At 41.0% G+C, this 19,970-nt stretch overlaps 1 protein-coding gene across 1 annotated transcript; it reads left to right on the top strand.

Annotated features, from left to right (window-relative positions):
- Positions 1-5,937: 5,937 nt before the first annotated feature.
- Positions 5,938-19,748, top strand: LOC139157469 (vomeronasal type-2 receptor 26-like). Its single transcript, XM_070734306.1, has 4 exons — positions 5,938-6,591; positions 11,984-12,202; positions 17,322-17,451; positions 18,844-19,748. Exons 1-4 carry the CDS (start codon positions 5,938-5,940, stop codon positions 19,746-19,748), a joined length of 1,908 nt encoding a protein of 635 aa, XP_070590407.1.
- The last annotated feature ends 222 nt before the right edge of the window (positions 19,749-19,970 follow it).

Below are 19,970 nucleotides of genomic sequence, written 5' to 3'. Positions count from 1 at the left end.
AAATAAATAAATAAATAAATAAATAAATAAATAAATAAATAATAACAACAACAACAACAACTGTTACGGTGGCTGGCAAACCTTGCCCAATGGTGGTAGACATGGGGTCCACCTTATCTTTTGTGTCCTAGAGCATGATAAAATGTCTTCTTCTTTGAACCCCCACCCCACTTCTAGGGACTCTCAAGATGATCTGGTGTGTGTGTGTGAAAGACCTCCCAAAGCCCCATCCCCATCCTACTTCTGGGGACCCTCAAGATGAACTGGGGTATATTTGCTAGTGAGCTGTGGCTTCTACTAGACACCATTGGTTCCAGCATGCTCGCCACCTCCTGTATGCACTGGGTTGGGAGAGGCCTTGTTGTTAGGTATGATGAATGAGAAGTGAAGCCAAGGGATGTAGGCTTCACTCAAATCTGCCTTGCAGGGGAGAAATAATACTTTATGTCCATTAGGTTGCCTCTCTGGCAGGAAAATAGGTTAAATCTCATTGGCTGAACTCTCTGACAGCTCTCTTTAAAGGGGGAAACTGTCAGACAGGCAGAAGCTATGTTTTCGCTGATCTATGCATTAAAGTGCTGTTGTCATACACAGAGTCCTGTCTCTTCAATCATCCAACTTAATGGTGATGAGAGTAGGATACAAAGAGTACATTCAACACAGCTATGGAGAGTTGAAAATCTTACCCTGTTTTCCCCCAATAAGTCATCCTGTGTTAATAAGCCCAATCAGGCTTTTGAGTGCATGGTAATAAGGCCAAGCACTTATTTCAGGATTTTTTTTAAAAAAAGACAGGGTCTTATTTTTGAAGAAACACTCTAAACATCCATCTAGCCATCATCAATCTATCTATCATCTATTTATCATCTATCATCTCTTTCTCTCTCTTCGGTGCAGGTCCGTTCATGCTTGCAGCCCAGGTTGCTCAGCTTTGCCTTCAGCCTGCGAGATGGCCCAGATGTGGCAGCTGCTGGTGGCTTGCAGAACTGATAGTGGCAGCAGTGTGAGCCTCCACCTGGATGCTGCCATTTTTATTTTTTAACTTTCTGCAGATGTGCAAAGCCTTTTTGCGTATGCACAGAGGGGGAAAACCACACATGATGATGGCTTGCATGTGCAAGTCATGCGGCTTCCAAACTGGTATGGAAGGTAAGTAGATTTCAACCCTGGACAAGGGTCTCTATTGCAATGCTTGGAGGCAGCCTGTGAGATTTGACAGAAGGCATCTACCCATCGCTGATGGGTGGGATTAGGTTCAAACAATATACTTGGGGCATATTTCTCTCTTCGGCCACTAGATAGAGTTAGAGGGTAACAGCAGCTTATAAACATCATATGGTGTGGCATGACAATTCCTCTATCAAAACTCCATCTTGTCTGCAGGGGCTTGGTTACATATACGTCAAATATCCAACTTCACCTTCATTCTCAAATCCACCTCTGGAGATTACAACAAGAGACGCAACCATGTTTTTCATTTTCTAGTACGCAAACCAATCTAATAATAATTGAATAGGGCAATTACTTTTCTTTGCAATCATAAGTAGAACCGTAATTCTTAATGTATCCCCTGTGGGTTTCTACTCACAAGATTAACACCTGCTTTTTTTAAAAAAAACATGCCTGGAGTTCTTCCTTTCAGGCAGGACATGTCTCTTCAACTTGCCTTGCTAAGAGCTCACTCATGGGTTTGATGAGATTCAGCTGGCCATAGCTTTGTCTTTCGTAGCACCCATAACACTTATAAGCCACAAAGCCATCCAGGTGGAGCGACCTGTCTCTGTTGTGCTAAAGCTCTGATGAGATTTCAAGTGCTACCTAAAATTCACCTTCTGTACAAGCCTAGATTTCTGATCTAGGAGGAAAAGTGAGAAGAATGATTGGGTTGCCTCTGCTCCTGCTGCTCTTCTGGCTCCTACCTCCAACTTCTGCTAAGAGGATGAAAACCTTATGTGTGTTGACAAGGTCTTTGCAGATTCTGGAGGACTATTACAGGGCTGGCGATCTCATTATTGGGGGAAATTTGCCCCTGGCAACCATTGTTTTTTTCTTCAACATCCTACGCTTTCATAAAGACCCATTCCAGCATCTTTTACCAATTATGTAAGTTTCATCTGGAGGTGAAATAGATAGGACAAATGTTTGCTTTCTTTGAGATTCAGGAACTCTTTTTAGAAATACTGGTCCCGGTAAGCTTTGCAATGCCATAGATAAAATCTTTGCACTCTTTTCAAGTTCATAAAAGAGGATCAAATTCTTAAACTTTCCAAAACTCTTCCTGATAAAAATCTAGTTAGAACATTGCCCTCTAATATTAATTTGAATAGAAAGTCATAGTGAAAAAGTCAAATTAAAAACTCAATCCTTATCCAGTGTGAGATATGAGTCATTGAACACGAGATGGGTTGCAAATAAATTCCATACATAAATTAAACACCAAATACAAAAGCAAAACTCTGTTTTGGAAGCACTAATGCTCATAAACAATGGCTTTTAAGAAATCTATGCTGTAACACACACACACACCACTGGAGTTTTGTGCTCAGCAATGTTTACTTGTCCTGAAGAAACTTCTCCAAGAGTTTGATAACCTGCAAGAGGAAAAATTGGGAAAGATTACTGGAGCAAAGTGATGAAGGGAAGGATGATAGGGGGGGGGGTATTATTTTTATCTATCTATCTATCATCTATCTATCTATCTATCTATCTATCTATCTATCTATCTATCTATCTATCTATCTATCTATCTATCTATCCATCTATCTATCTATCTATCTATCATTTTGTCCAATACGCAATGAGGGTTTTAGTGGGTATATATATCAATATACACATAGTAAAATACATGATGAAGGTTACAGAGGGGATACTCATAGTAAAATATATCTAAGAAATAATAGAAAAGAAGATATAGTAATAGAACATATCAATGAAAGAATAGAAGAAGAGATATAGGAATAGAAGAAAGGTATAGGAGATATAGGAGAGCAATAGGACAGGGGACGGAAGGCACACTAGTGCACTTGTACTCGCCCCTTACTGACCTCTTAGGAATCTGGATAGGTCAACCGTAGATAATCTAAGGGTAAAGTGTTGGGGGTTTGGGGATGACACTATGGAGTACGGTAATGAGTTCCACGCTTCGACAACTCGGTTACTGAAGTCATATTTTTTACAGTCAAGTTTAGAGCGGTTAATATCAAGTTTAAATCTGTTGTGTGCTCTTGTGTTGTTGTGGTTGAAGCTGAAGTAGTCGCTGACAGGTAGGACGTTGCAGCATATGATCTTGTGGGCAATACTTAGATCTTGTTTAAGGCGTCTTAGTGGTTGGGATAGATAGTTTAATCAAAGAAGATCCTTTAAAAAAAATCCGAAACCAATGAAACTTGGGAATTGCTCAAAAGAACAACACAAAAGACAAGACAAAGTCCAACTCTAATGTTTCTCAATGTTTTTCTCACCATAGAGTCAGGCCCAAGAAATACCAGCAGTTCCTGGCCTTGGCTTTTGCAGTGACAGAGGTCAACCAGGACCTAGTTCTCCTCCCCAACATCACCCTTGGCTTCCACATTTATGATAATCATGAGATTGGGAGGGATATTTTCTTAACCAGCCTCTCGATACTCTCCACAAGAGGCCGGGCGATTGCAGGTTATAAATGTGATCAGCAGGACACACTGCTATCCATCATTGGAGGACTCAGCTCCCAATCCTCAAGGCAGATGGACTCCATCTTCAGCATGTTGAAGGTCCCACAGGTAAGGGGGCCCCCCTCTTTATTTATTTTATTTATTTATTTTGTCCAATACATAATACACATTGAAGAGAAAGAGATGTAATAATATAAGTAAAGAAAAGAATAGAAGAAAAGATATAAAAGTATAGGTGAACATATTTGAAAGGAAGAAAAGATAAATGAGATAAGGAGAGACAATTGGACAGGGGACGGAAGGCACACTGGTGCACTTATGCACGCCCCATACTGACCTCTAAGGAACCTGGAGAGGTCAACTTTATCATTAGATAAAGTTATGGAATAGACAAAGATCAGAAGCACACAAACTCCCAAAACTTTGCCCTTAGACTTGTTAATGTATAAACAGAGTAATCCTTGCTTACCAAGGTTGTGGACACAGAGAAACGTTTAGATTGAGATTAGTTGTGAATAACTACTCAGCACACACAGATATACTAACTTGAATTAAAGTTTACTTTGAGAAATAACATATTCTCTCATTTTTTTAAACAAATCTTTATTAAATTTCTACATATAAAAATAGTCAAAACAAACAAAACATACAAAGAAAAAAGAGAAATGAGAAAAAATAGACACACAAATCAGCTTAGAACATACAAAACATTCAGTTTCAATGGTGCTCGATATATGCACATATAAAAGACATAATTTGTCAAACATATCGTTGACTATTGCTGTCATGTGACTTGATATTAGATATTTGTGTCTAGTACGTGGAATTGTGCATTTATTTTCTTTAGTTCTGTATACTATATTTGTATTCATTTTGGATATTTCTAAGGAAGATACAAGTTCATTTTTAGGGGTTTTATTTATTTATTATTATTTATTAGTTGGACTTGTATGCCGCCCCTCTCCGGAGACTCCATCGATTTATGTTCCATCGATTTATGGTGCAGTGTTTCTATATTTTCATTATGTTTGGGTAAGCAAGGAAGAAGTGTCTAGTTTTCCTTTTCCTTTAGGTTTTTAATGTATTTTTTCAGTTTGAGCCATTTGTGCCAATAATAACATATTCTCAAAGATAAACAATCTAAAACCATACACCTAATAAGTCAGAATAACAATCCAAACATTACCAAGTACATAGTCTTTCTTACCAGTTGACTTTGTCACAATCAGCAAACAAAATATCAAGCCTAAACACATTTTAGCTATAATATATAACTATAATACAGAGAGATTGCAGAGGAAATGCAGAGCACACCTAACAGTGAGTAGCTTAGACCAGTGTTTCCCAACCTTGGCAACTTGAAGATATCTGGACTTCAACTCCCAGAATTTGCCAGCCAGCATTTGCTGGCTGGGGAATTCTGGGAGTTGAAGTCCAAATATCTTCAAGTTGCTAAGGTTGGGAAACACTGGCTTAGACAAAGAGAAACAAAGAGCATGACTCACAGAAATAAGCTATAAACCCTAGCTCCCTCTTGTGGCAGTCTGCAACATCTGCAGCCAATGTATTGCCAACCCAATAGGTATGGACAGAGTCCTAATAAGACTGTCCACTGTTGACCTCACCAAATTCCTATGAGGTCAGTAAGGGGTGTGTATATGTGCACCAGCGTGCCTACCGTCTCTGTCCAATTGTTCCCCTTTATCAGTATCCATCTTATGTATTTAAACAATGCTATATCTATGTATATTACAAATACGTACTTGACAAATAAAACAAACACAGAAACCAAAGATGAAACAAAAGGTTTTTTTGGGGGGGGCATCATGAGGTTGTAACTCTTAGTTTATACTCTATGAAAAAAATAGCCATCCTTTTAGTGCCATTTATTCTCTACATCAGGTTGATGGTTTCTTCTCTTGTCTTCTGAATAATCACAAACAGTCAAAATATGTAACAGGTGCCTCTTCCTAAGAAGGGAAGAAGCTTAAATCTGCCACACTGTGTCAGATAGACTGGTGGAGCAAAAGCGACACAGTGGTGACTCCTGAAATCACCATAAACATTTTATTTTGTTTTTGAAAAAGATTCTTACTTTCTCCAGCTCGGTGTTGGTTTTGAGTTCTCTCAGGAAGAGAGAAGAGTCTATCCTTCCTTCTTTCAGATTAATCCCAGTGAATCTGCTGAGTATGAGGGTTTAGTCCAGCTGCTCCTGTATTTCCACTGGAACTGGGTTGGGCTGGTGGCCCCTGAAAATGATGACGGAGAACATTTTATCTCTTCTCTGATGCCAATGCTCAAGGAGAAGGAGATCTGCCTAGCCTTCACTGAAAGCTTGAAATTGGATTTCCTCAGTTATAAAAAGCTGCAATTTCTTCATATTTTCAAGGCTTGGTCTAAAGCTGAAGTGATTATTCTCTTTGGGGAATCCAGTAGTATTACAAATATATTGGCAGTGATGAATGTTCATGAAAAATGGACAAACACAACATTTTGCAAAGTATGGATCATAACTTCCCATTGGAAAGTTAGCATGATGGGATCTCAAGACATATTGAAAGGTATAAACCCTTTCCATGGAGCTCTGCATTTTAGGGATCATGCCAGGGATATCTCAAACTTCACCCATTTCCTCCTGTCTTTAGACCCTTTCAACCCACAAGGAGACGTCTTTCTCCCACAATGGTGGGAAAGGGTCTTTGAATGCAAGATCTACAAACCAGGTGAAATTGCTCCAGCCTGGCAAACAACATGTACTGGAAAGGAGAATTTGCAGAATCTGCCAACGTATGTGTTTGAAACAGGCATGACAGGGGAAAGTTACAATATTTACAATGCAATTTATGCTCTGGCACACGCATTACATGCAATGTTTGGATCAGGAATGCGAACAGCCCTGATGAGGCTTGGAAAGAGGATCTCAAAAGTCTGGTCTTGGCAGGTAATTTCTGTGACATTTTATACAGTCCACAGATCTTTAGACAGGAAGCTTCCCATATGTCAGAGTCTGGAAGGAGTTGAGTGGCTTATAAATGTAACTAAATGATAGATAGATAGATAGATAGATAGATAGATAGATAGATAGATAGATAGATAGATAGATAGATAGATAGATAGATGCTCTGCCGGGCTCTCTGATAGGAGCCTCCTGAAAATTCAAGGATACAAATTTCAGTCACACACACGTTTGAAAATTCAAAACAATATTCTTTATCACAAAAGTCAAAATAAACTAAGCACTCTTTTTCTATTGCAGCATCAATGTTCAGCAGCGGCTAAAAAAGCCAACACAATCCTAAGCTGCATGAACAGGGGGATACACTCCAAAACCAGAAAGGTAATAATACCACTCTATAAGGCCCTGGTCAGACCGCACCTGGAGTATTGCATCCAGTTCTGGTCACCACACTTCAAAAAAGATATAGAGACTATAGAGAGGGTGCAGAAAAGAGCAACTAAAATGATAAAGGGACTAGAGACCAGGTCATACAAGGAAAGGTTGCTGGAACTGGGCATGGATAGTCTAGTAAAAAGAAGGGCTAGGGGGGACATGATAGAAACATAGAAACATAGAAACATAGAAGACTGACGGCAGAAAAAGACCCCATGGTCCATCTAGTCTGCCCTTTTACTATTTCCTGTATTTTATCTTACAATGGATATATGTTTATCCCAGGCATGTTTAAATTCGGTTACTGTGGATTTACCAACCACGTCTGCTGGAAGTTTGTTCCAAGGATCTACTACTCTTTCAGTAAAATAATACTTTCTCATGTTGCCTTTGATCTTTCCCCCAACTAACTTCAGATTGTGTCCCCTTGTTCTTGTGTTCACTTTCCTGTTAAAAACACTTCCCTCCTGAACCCTATTTAACCCTTTAACATATTTAAATGTTTCGATCATGTCCCCCCTTTTCCTTCTGTCTTCCAGACTATACAGATTGAGTTCATTAAGTCTTTCCTGATACGTTTTATACTTCAGACCTTCCACCATTCTTGTAGCCCGTCTTTGGACCCGTTCAATTTTGTCAATATCTTTTTGTAGGTGAGGTCTCCAGAACTGAACACAGTACTCCAAATGTGGTCTCACCAGCGCTCTATATAAGGGGATCACAATCTCCCTCTTCCTGCTTGTTATACCTCTAGCTATGCAGCCAAGCATCCTACTTGCCTTTCCTACTGCCCGACCACACTGCTCACCCATTTTGAGACTATCAGAAATCACTACCCCTAAATCCTTCTCTTCTAAAGTTTTTGCTAACACAGAACTGCCAATGCAATACTCAGATTTAGGATTCCTTTTCCCCAAGTGCATTATTTTACATTTGGAAACATTAAACTGCAGTTTCCATTGCTTTGACCATTTATCTAGTAACGCTAAATCATTTACCATATTACAGACCCCTCCAGGAATATCAACCCTATTGCACACTTTAGAGTCATCGGCAAATAGGCAAACCTTCCCTACCAAACCTTCCCCTATGTCACTCACAAACATATTAAAAAGAATAGGACCCAGAACAGACCCTTGTGGCACACCGCAATGATAGCTGTATACAGGTACTTGAGGGGTTGCCACAGAGAGGAGGGGGACACACTGTTTTCCAGGGCACCAGAGGGCCGGACGAGGAACAATGGTTGGAAACTGACGAGGAACAATGGTTGGAAACTGACCAAGGAAAGGTTCAACCTGGAGATAAGAAATAATTTCCTGACAATGAGAGCGATCAACCAGTGGAACAGCCTGCCAGTGGAGGTTGTGGACTCCCCAACTTTGGACACTTTCAAGAGGAGATTGGACTGCCATTTGGCTGGGGTGATGTAGGATTTCCTGCTCAGGCAGGGGGTTGAACTTGATCACCTGTAAGGTCCCTTTCAACTCTAATAATAAATAATTTTTTTGAAAAAAAATGGGTAGTTTGAACAATTTCCCTTAAGCAGTCATTAAGTACTTAGCCAGCAGCTGTGAAGAAGCTTCACACCCCTTCTTCTTTCAACAAAGTGAGACACACACACAGGTTGCTCTGCTTTGGTTTCAAAGACGTGAAAAAGCAACAAAGTCCAGCACACAAGATCCCTGATGAACTGCAACAGATATTCTTCCACAATAGCCAAACCCACATGCTGCTATTTATAGCAGCAGCCCTAATCACTGGAGCCCCACCCAAACACAGGTGCTCTCCCTTATTTCCTGTAATATGTTCTTACTTGGTATCTTCTACGCATAATTCTGCGCTTGCGTGGGTCCAACATGTCATCATCTGAAGCAAAAGAAGATAAGGAAGATTGACTGCCTTGGCTGTGTGCCAAGCCCTCCTCTGTTGAGTCACTCTCACCTTCTTCTTCGTCCGAGGAAACTAAACTCTGAACTGATTCTGTCGGCAACCACAACGATAGATAGATAGATAGATAGATAGATAGATAGATAGATAGATGATAGATAGATAGATGATAGATAGATAGATGATAGATAGAATAATACATATGTATTTCTTCAGTTGCTGATTCAATATCCACATGCTACCAGATTCAGTACAGATTAAAACAGCAATTATTTATGAACTATAATAGGAATTAAGTGTATGCTTTTGTTGAAAAGGGGCAGACAAGAGGAAAGACCCAGAGAGGAAATATTTTCCTATAATGTAAAACAATGAAAAGTGTTTCTTGCATTTCATTCCAGAGCAAAATATGTGTGCATTTGTATGAAGTGCTTCAAGATTTTAGTTGAAGTCCTAGTGTGCTTATTTGCAGTTAACATTTTATTGGGTTATAAAATAAAATATATAGAACACGAAAATAAATGGGAAAATGGGGAAGAAGAGGGGGAAGAAAAGTGAGAGAGGGTAAGAGAAAAAGAAACACCGACTTCCGACTCCCTCCATTATAATAAAATAAGGCATTAACATCAAATCACAACTTTTTGTTTTTTTATAATAATGTGAACAAGCCATTTCAACAAAGATCTATGAAACTAATTGGGCAAAACACAAAATCTAAGGTTCATTAATTTCCACTTTAATTAGAAAGTTCAGAAGCAGCCTCCATGGGGGAAATAAAAGTACTTATATTTTTTTCTTTAATCAAAATAGTCAATTTTGTCATTTCAGCCAACTCCATTAACTTCTGCAGCCACTTGTCCATATTAGGAATCCAAGTGTCCTTCCTTTTTGGTGCATACAATAGTCTTGCCGCTATCAACATCTATAGTAACAAAACCCCAAATTTCTAGCGGGTGTATTTACAGAATTATCTCTGTTTCCCTCAATACAAAGCCTGAATCCCACACCTGTAAGAAGCCACTGAACTCTCTTCTTTTTAATTTTGGTTTATGTTTCTATGACTCAGCATACTGCGTGATTTCACTCCATTTATGTATGTATGTATGTATGTATCTATCTATCTATCTATCTATCTATCTATCTATCTATCTATCTATCTATCTATCTATTTATTTGATAGATAGATAGATTGATATGCTTCCCCTCTCTGGGGATTCGGGGAGGCTTACACCATATAAAAAGAACAATAGAATAAAAATCCTAAATCCAATTAATATAAAACCCATTATCTAATTTAAAATCCCAATTATATTAAAAACCAGTCATTCCCACTCAGTAACGTTTAATGTTTCCAAATGTAAAATAATGCACTTGGGGAAAAGGAATCCTCAATCTGAATATTGTATTGGCAGTTCTGTGTTAGCAAATACTTCAGAAGAAAAGGATTTAGGGGTAGTGATTTCTGACAGTCTCAAAATGGGTGAACAGTGCAGTCAGGCGGTAGGGAAAGCAAGTAGGATGCTTGGCTGCATAGCTAGAGGTATAACAAGCAGGAAGAGGGAGATTATGATCCCGCTATATAGAATGCTGGTGAGACCACATTTGGAATACTGTGTTCAGTTCTGGAGACCTCAGCTACAAAAAGATATTGACAAAATTGAACGGGTCCAAAGACGGGCTACAAGAATGGTGGAAGGACTTAAGTATAAAACGTATCAGTAATTTTGCAAGTAATTTTCCCCGATGCCATGTAGGGCTTTATAGGCTATAACCAACACTTTGAATTCTGTCCAGAAACCAATCAGCAGCCAATGCAGTCCGTGGAGTGTTGGAGAAACATGGGCATACCTGGGAAGGCCCATAACTGCTCACGCGGCTGCATTTTGCACTATTTGTAGTTTCTGAACACTCTTCAAAGGTAGCCCCATATAGAGAGTAGTTAAACCTTGAGGTGATAAGGACATTGCAGTAGTTGAACCCTGAGGGGACATGAGTGACTGTGAGTAGAGACTCCCTGTCCAAATAGGGCCACAACTGGTGCATCAGGCGAACCTGGGCAAATGCCCCCCCTTGCTACAACTGAAAGTTCATGTTCCAAAGTCAAAGTCAAAAACATGCAATGAAATTTGGAGTGTGGCATTAAAGTCTTTGTATGAGGGATCATTCTGGTAAAATTAAAGTTAAAGCCATGAAAAGCAGTCCAATTGCAGTGTGCAGAGAGGCTGCTAGAGGGCAATTGCAAGAGTGGGAAGTATATGAGCCATGATTGGTTATTTCAGTAAGAGGTTGCTGCATAAAAGGAGCTGGCAGCTGGTTAGAGCCAATTTCTAGTCAAACACGTTGAATATGTTTATCCTGTTACCAGTTAATAAAGCAAGTTAGTTTACCTCAGTGTCTCATCGATGATTACACTCATGAATATTACATCAATGATAACACCCCCTCTTTCATGGAGAAGGAGTTAAATTTTTGATATTACTCCTGATTAACCAGAATTCATGGAGCACCTCTAGTTTCTCAGACTTAACACCATCTCCTAAGCCAGTGATGGTGAACCTTTGTCCCCTCAGGTGCCGAAAGCACATGTGTATACACTATTGTGCCTGCGCTAGTGCCCACACCCATAATTTAATGCCCAGGAAGGGCAAAAATTGCCCCCCTTGCTGTCCCCCAGAGGCCCGCTGGAGGCCAGAAACAGCCCATTTCTCAACTTCTAGTAGGCCTGGTAGGCCTGTTTTTCAATCTCTTGGGGTTGGCAAAAACACCATCCTTCATCCTCCTGGAGGACCTCCAGAAACAGAAAATGCCCTCCCTGAGCCTCCATGCGAGCCGAAAATCAGTTGGCTGGTGTGCACATACGTGCTGGAGCTGAGCTAGTGCAATGACCCGCATGATGGTAGATATGGCTCTGCGTGCCACCTGTGGTACCCATCTCAAAGGTTCACCATCACTGTCCTAAGCTGATGGCCAACAAAAATCAATAGAAGCCATGATACTTCATGTACAGCTTTCAGCCATTTTTTCCAATTTCTGAAGATTTATTTTCTTTCAGATTCTTCACTATCTGAGGACTGTTCAGTTTAACAACAGTGCTGGAGATGAAATCTCTTTCTCAGAAAACCAACTGGGTTCTGCTAATTTTGATCTTCTCAACTGGGTTTTCCTCCCCAATAAATCTTTTGTGCCCATGAAAATTGGGAAAATAGATCCCAGGGCTCCCCTAGGCAAGGATTTCATCATAAACTCTGATGCCATTGTCTGGGCCACAAAGGTGAGCACAGTGATGGGCTCCTAGGGGAATGGTCAGGTACTCAGTACTGGTAGAAAAGTTTTGGTCAGGTATGAAGAACCGGTAGAAAAATTTTGAATTTATTTCTTTTTCCCCCCTTCTGGGTATGTTTCTTCCTATCGTAGTAAATGAGGTTGAATGTGTATAATTTTAGAAGAGCTGTGCATTGTGTGTGTGTGTACATACACATACGGTTTATATAGTAGATCATGTATATTTTAGTGTGCCTGAGTGTAATATGTATGTACACATATGGCACATATACATAGAATTAAAGAGTATATTTTGGATGTTCAGTAATAGTAAATAGATAGGGAAATTGTATCTCCTTGAGGTGAGGAGAGGCCAGGCACCCTAACCCAAACCCTTGATGTGAGTGACATCAAGTTGGCCACCTTTAAGCCAGTCATATGACCTTTAAGCCATCCCCGGTCACATGATCATCAAACCACTCCCACCTGGTCACATGGCTGGCAAGCCAAACCCATAAAGTAAGCCATGCCCACAGTGTGGTAGTAAAAATTTTTGTAGCCCTTCACTGGGTAAGCAGGGATTGGGGGAATAACCTGCTTTGCATGTAACACACTTGAGGTTGAATTTGTGTCAAGTCACAAATGGTTGGGACTGGGAAGAATGTCTGCTTGAAACATAGTTAGAACATGGGTTGCCCCAAAGAACAGGTCAAGCCATTATACAAAGCACCTGAAGGCCAGACAGGAAGCGATGGATGGAAACTAATCAAGGAGAGAAATGACCTAGAGCTTAGGAGAGATTTCCTGACAGAACAATTAATCAGTGGAACAACTTGCCTTCAGAAGTTGTAAATGCTCCAATCCTGGAAGCCTTTGAGAAGAGATTGAACAACTATTTGTCTGAAATGTTATAGCAGCAGTACCCATTTATCTGGCCCGTGGAGGGATGAGGGTGGAAGGAGGGAGGAATAAGGTGGAAGAGACCGAGGCCACGACAAACGCACGCAGAGAAAGAGAAAAAAAAGGGAAGAGGGTCGGTCGTGGTGTTGGCACACTCAGGGATGCCCCTCCTCTCCCCCTCCACTGCTCTCCTTCACCTGCATGCAACACACAACCACAACACCGCATCAACAATATCCCATCCACGCCTTCCTCTTAAGAACACGGGATTCCCAGATAGACACACACACACACAAAACCAGGAGGGGGGAGGCTTGTATCTCTCTCCCTCCCAGGAGGGGGCCCAGAACGCCCACCCCCCACCAGCCCCCTGCAGGGAACCCCCAGCAATGCTGCCAGCAGCTTCTTTCCTGGAGGGAAATCCTGGGTTGGAGGGAGGGGAGACAGGGGCCGCACACCCTTTACTTGGTGACACTGGGGAGACCCCTTATTAAAGGTGGGGATCCTTCCTGGGGCTTCTAAAGAGCATCCAAACGTTCCTGGCACCAAGTGGGAAAGAAGCCCCAAAGGAAAGAAATTCCCATGCTGGCTGCGATTGTGGCTCGGAGGAGATAGGAAGCCCCCGTCCCTCCTTGAAAGAACCCCCTCCCTCCCTTCCACAGTTGCCTGCCGGGGAAGCCTTTCCTCCCTTCCCTACTTCGTGCCTTTTCGGCTGGGGGGTGAGAGAACTGGAGATGGGCAAAGGGTGGATGTGCATGCTCAGTTCCCTTTGGAAGCTAGCAAGCTGCCAGGGCAGTGCCGCCTGTGGAGGGAGCCCCCTGGTGGTCTGCCACAGCCACAGCAGCCCCCCTTGCGGGCCAGAGGCAAGAGAGACGCGCCTTTGCCCCTTCCTGCCAAGAGGGAAATGGCTCTGCTCTGTCAAGAAAGGGAGGGAGGGAGGAAGAGAGAGAGAAAGAGAGGGGGGAGAAAGAGCGAGAGAGAAAGGGAGGGGAGGGAGGGAAGGAAGGAAGGTAGGGAAATAGAGAGAGAGAAGTGACTCTTGATTTAAGCATATGGTAAAAAGCACCCAAATGATAACAGAGAAAACCCCCCAGCCCTCACCTGTTTTTGGAAATGGTTCAAGAGTTCACACACACACACACACACCAGGGGGGAGGAGACAGGGATGGAAAAAGAGAGGAGAAGTGAGAGAGGGAAGGAATGAGAGAAAAAGGGAGGAAGAGGGAGAAATGAGAAACAAATGAGAAAGAAAATGGGGAGAGACAGGAGAGGTACCCAGAAATGAGAACAGTGGTAGAAATTTGAGGAGGGATGATTGATTTTGAAATATGGATTGACTATGGAATATTGGTAAAAGATATATTTAGGTGTTGTTTAATATTAGGATGTATTAATTCGTAAAATTGGATTTGAATTTTAGAACTATAGAATTACATGGGTAAAATTAATGGAAGAAACATATGATAAACAAAGGGTTTATGATATGTACTGTATGATTTTATGAGTTTGCATTATGAATTTAAAATATACTTGGAAATGTAGAAGATCGATGAAAGTTAATAATAGTAAATGCTAAGTGCCTGAAAATTAATTGAGCTTGGAAATATTGAATGAAATTATAGAAAAGTATAATTTATGGAAATGTATTAATTGATGCATTATTTTTCTATTGGTATTTTACCTTTTCATAGGTTTTTTAAATAGTCCAGCCCTCCAACAGTCTGAGGGACAGTGAACTTGTCCCCTGTATAAAAAGTTTGGGCCCCCCTGTGCTATAGGGTTTCCTGCCTAAGTAGGGGGGTTAGACTAGAAGACCTCCAAGGTCTCTTCCAACTCTGTTATTCTAGAATCAAGATGCAACAATGAGTTCCCTAAACAATTCCCAGTAGCTCAATGTCACAATATTTCTTTTGTAGGTCCCATTTCTAATCTCCAGCATCTATTGGTGGGTCAGGCCTTAACCAGCAGGAGCTGCTCCTGATTTCTGGTAGACAGAGTTGAACCATTTCATTTGAAGGACATAGAGATAGGAAACCGCCTTCTGCTGCATGAATCCCAGCGACCAATTAGGTCCCACAGAGTTGGCCTTCTCTGGGTCCCGTCAACTAAACAATGTCAGTTGGTGGGCCTCAGGGGAAGAGCCTTCTCTGTGGCAGCCCCGACTCTCTGGAACCAGCTCCCCCCAGAGATTAGAACTGCCCCTACCCTCCTTGCCTTTCGTATACTCCTCAAAACCCACCTTTGTTGTCAGGCATGGGGGAATTGAGACATCTCCCCCGGGCCTATACAATTTATGTATTGTATGTTTGTATGTATGTCTGCTTAATAGTGGGTTTTTAAAAATATTTTAAATTGTAAATTATTAGATTTGTTATTAATTGTTTTATTGTGTTGTGAGCCGCCCCGAGTCTACGGAGAGGGGCGGCATACAAATCTAATAAATAAATAAATAAGTGTTGTGCCTATCCACAAGAAGGGCAGTAGAGAAGAAGCTGGAAACTACAGGCCAGTTAGCTTGACATCAGTTGTAGTTAAAATGATGGAGACTCTACTCAAAAAGAGGATAAATCAGCATCTAAAAAACAATAACTTATTGGACCCAAATCAGCATGGCTTTACTGAAGGCAAATCGTGTCAGACTACTCTCATTGAGTTCTTTGACTATGTCACAAAGGTGTTGGATCAAGGTGGTGCCGTGGATATTGCCTATCTGGACTTCAGCAAAGCCTTTGATACGGTTCCACATAAAGAGCTGATAGATAAATTAGTGAAGATTGGACTTAATCCCTAGATAGTTCAGTGGATTTCAAGCTGGCTGAAGCATAGACATCAGAGAGTTATTGTTAATGGCAAGTATTCTGAGCAGAGACAGGTTACAAGAGGTGTGCCACAAGGGTCTGTTCTGGGTCCTATTCTTTTTAATATGTTTGTGAGTGACATAGGGGAAGGTTTGGTAGGGAAGGTTTGCCTATTTGCCGATGACTCTAAAGTGTGCAATAGGGTTGATATTCCTGGAGGGGTCTGTAATATGGTAAATGATTTAGCTTTACTAGATAAATGGTCAAAGCAATGGAAACTGCAGTTTAATGTTTCCAAATGTAAAATAATGCACTTGGGGAAAAGGAATCCTAAATCTGAGTATTGCATTGGCAGTTCTGTGTTAGCAAAAACTTCAGAAGAGAAGGATTTAGGGGTAGTGATTTCTGACAGTCTCAAAATGGGTGAGCAGTGTGGTCGGGCGGTAGGAAAGGCAAGTAGGATGCTTGGCTGCATAGCTAGAGGTATAACAAGCAGGAAGAGGGAGATTGTGATCCCCTTATATAGAGCGCTGGTGAGACCACATTTGGAGTACTGTGTTCAGTTCTGGAGACCTCACCTACAAAAAGATATTGACAAAATTGAACGGGTCCAAAGACGGGCTACAAGAATGGTGGAAGGTCTGAAGTATAAAACGTATCAGGAAAGACTTAATGAACTCAATCTGTATAGTCTGGAAGACAGAAGGAAAAGGGGGGACATGATCGAAACATTTAAATATGTTAAAGGGTTAAATAGGGTTCAGGAGGGAAGTGTTTTTAACAGGAAAGTGAACACAAGAACAAGGGGACACAATCTGAAGTTAGTTGGGGGAAAGATCAAAGGCAACATGAGAAAGTATTATTTTACTGAAAGAGTAGTAGATCCTTGGAACAAACTTCCAGCAGACGTGGTTGGTAAATCCACAGTAACCGAATTTAAACATGCCTGGGATAAACATATATCCATTGTAAGATAAAATACAGGAAATAGTAAAAGGGCAGACTAGATGGACCATGGGGTCTTTTTCTGCCGTCAGTCTTCTATGTTTCTATGTTTCTATAAATAAATAAATAAATAAATAAATAAATAAATAAATAAATAAATAAATAAATAAATAAATAAATAAATAAATACCGTAAATAAAGGGAATGGGAATGGGAATGGGAATGGGAATTTGGAAATCAATAAAGGAGAATATTTGTAGCTCAAGGTTGACATGGGTCCTTGGTGCTCTGTGAGGTTTCTTGTTTTCTTGCCTAAGTTTCATGACTCAAACTCAATAACATCTAGCACTAATGCTATTACCTAATTTGGATAATGAAACATTGGCAAGAAAACAAGCACACCACCAAGATTCCTCAATTTGGAAACTAACTAATGAACAAGTTGGTTGCTTAGGTCATCTCAAGCATTTGTCTTTCCTCTTTCAGAATGTGCCCTTTGCCAGGTGTGGCATGAAGAGGTGCCATGCAGGAGAGAGGAGAAGAATTCTAGAGGGCAAGCAGGTTTGCTGCTACCAATGTGATCCTTGTCCAGAAGGGACTTTTTCTAATCAGACAGGTAGAGCAGATTTCAAATATTAATCTTCCAGGATCAAAGAAGAAATTCATTAAGTCTTTTTTTTGTTACTGTCATCATTTTGTATGAGATTAACATATATTCAGACTTTTCAGCGGAACCATTCAGTTTATGGATCTAAACTGTCATGGCCTCACACACTTTCCCCCAATCCTAAGCAATTTCATAGGATAGCGTCAAGGTAGAATTTACCAAACTTGCATTTTCACTTTTATTGTAACATCCAGTTGGGAAAACTAACTTCCAAACTTTTGCGTGAGCAGTGTGGTCGGGCAGTAGGAAAAGCAAGTACGATGCTTGGCTGCATAGTTAGAAGTGTAACAAGCAGGAAGAGGGAGATTGTGATCCCCTTATATAGAGCGCTGGTGAGACCACATTTGGAATACTGTGTTCAGTTCTGGAGACCTCACCTACAAAAAGATATTGATAAAATTGAACGGGTCCAAAGATGGGCTACAAGAATGGTGGAAGGTCTTAAGCATAAAACGTATCAGGAAAGACTTCTTGAACTCAATCTGTATAGTCTGGAAGACAGAAGGAAAAGGGGGGACATGATCAAAACATTTAAATATGTTAAAGGATTAAGTAAAGTTCAGGAGGGAAGTGTTTTTAATAGGAAAGTGAACACAAGAACAAGGGGACACAATCTGAAGTTAGTTGGGGGAAAGATCAAAAGCAACATGAGAAACTATTATTTTACTGAAAGAGTAGTAGATCCTTGGAACAAACTTCCAGCAGACGTGGTTGGTAAATCCACAGTAACTGAATTTAAACATGCCTGGGATAAACATGTATCCATCCTAAAATAAAATACAGAAAATAGTATAAGGGCAGACTAGATGGACCATGAGGTCTTTTTCTGCCGTCAATCTTCTATGTTTCTATGTTTCTATATGAGGATATTTGTAGCTCAGGGTTGAAATGAGGGATCTCTTGTGCTCTCTGAGCTTGGTTATTTTCTTGTAAGCATTTCATTTTCCAAACTGGGTAATAATATTAATGCTAGCTTTACCCAGTTTGGAAAATGAAACAACAGCAAAAAAAAAACAACCAAGTTCAGAGTGCACCAAGGACTACAGAGTTCTCCTCCTCCTCCTCCTCCTCCTCCTCCTCCTAGCTTTCCCCCCCAGCAAACTAACCATGAAGCTGGAGCGGAATAAATCCATGTCTCTACTCCTACCCACCCCAAGGATCATCATGAAGAAAGGGTGATTATTCCTCTTTTTATGTCCCATACATTGTACAGTGAGTCTTTTCATCACAACTTTTGTGGGTTGGCCACAACAGAAAGAGGATAGTCATATTATCTCTGCAGGAAGAATAATGTGCATGGTAGTTGCCCAAGAAATCTTAGACAGAGACTCTTGATTTCAGATGCAGCTCACTGTGAATCCTGCCCTGAAGACCAATATCCCAACAAGGATAAGGACCAATGCATTGCCAAGAAGATCCACTTCCTTTCCTATCAAGACACCTTGGGATACATTTTGATTTTCCTTGTTTTTTTCCTTTCTGGGATTACTTCTGCAGTCCTCCTTATTTTCTATAAACACCATGACACACCAATTGTGAAGGCCAACAACAGAGACCTCACATACATCCTCCTAGTCTCCCTCTTGCTCTGCTTCCTCTGCTCCTTCCTCTTCATTGGTCAACCAGGGAAGCTCACCTGTCTCTTCCAACAATCTGCCTTTGCCATTCTCTTTTCCCTTGCAGTTTCCTCTGTGTTGGCAAAAACAGTTGTGGTGGTTCTGGCTTTCATGGCCACCAAACCAGGGAACAAGACAAGGAAACTCTTAGGAAAACCACTGACCATCTCCATTGTCTTAGGCTGTCCTCTGGTCCAAGCAGTTCTTTGTATCATCTGGTTGGGAATCTCTCCCCCATTTCCTAACTTGGACTTCCACTCCTTGGTAGGAGAGGCCATCTTGGAATGTAATGAAGGCTCAGCTTTGATGTTTTATGCTGTCCTTGCCTACCTCGGTTTCCTGGCCCTTGTCAGTTTCACAGTGGCCTTTCTGGCTAGGAAATTGCCTGACAGCTTTAATGAAGCCAAGTTCATTACTTTTAGCATGCTAGTGTTTTGCAGTGTTTGGAGCACTTTCCTCCCCACCTACCTGAGCACCAAAGGGAAGTCCATGGTGGCCGTGGAGATCTTCTCCATCTTAGCCTCTGGGGTTGGTCTCTTGTCTTGTATCTTTTTCCCCAAATGCTACATTATCCTAATGAAGCCCAATCTCAACTGTAGAGAAAACATAATAAGAACCAAGAATCTCTAATTAATGTATGGACTGGTCTCATTTAGATTTGTCTTTCAGGTAAGTCAGGAGATACCTACAAATCAACCACTCTTGTGACATGTAATGCTTTTAAAGTTATAAGCAGCACATCAGGGGTGGGTTCCTTTTTACATCATTACCAGCATGCTGTGTGTGCATCATGACATTTTGCATGCATGTGTGCTTGCTATGCTTTAATGTGCGTGCAGCCGTTGTGCAATT

Source organism: Erythrolamprus reginae, chromosome 1 (assembly GCF_031021105.1).
Source record: "Erythrolamprus reginae isolate rEryReg1 chromosome 1, rEryReg1.hap1, whole genome shotgun sequence".
NCBI classification, from domain to species: Eukaryota; Metazoa; Chordata; class Lepidosauria; order Squamata; family Dipsadidae; genus Erythrolamprus; species Erythrolamprus reginae.
Note: the sequence above shows the minus strand (reverse complement) of the source record. Positions and strands in the feature narration are given on the sequence as shown.

Excerpts from the sequence above, each read along its gene's own strand:
- LOC139157469 (XM_070734306.1), top strand. The coding sequence starts at position 5,938 with ATGCCAATGCTCAAGGAGAAGGAGATCTGCCTAGCCTTCACTGAAAGC. Across the intron at positions 6,592-11,983 it reads CAAAAGTCTGGTCTTGGCAG|ATTCTTCACTATCTGAGGAC; the intron begins GTAATTTCTGTG and ends ATTTTCTTTCAG. Across the intron at positions 12,203-17,321 it reads CCATTGTCTGGGCCACAAAG|AATGTGCCCTTTGCCAGGTG; the intron begins GTGAGCACAGTG and ends TTCCTCTTTCAG.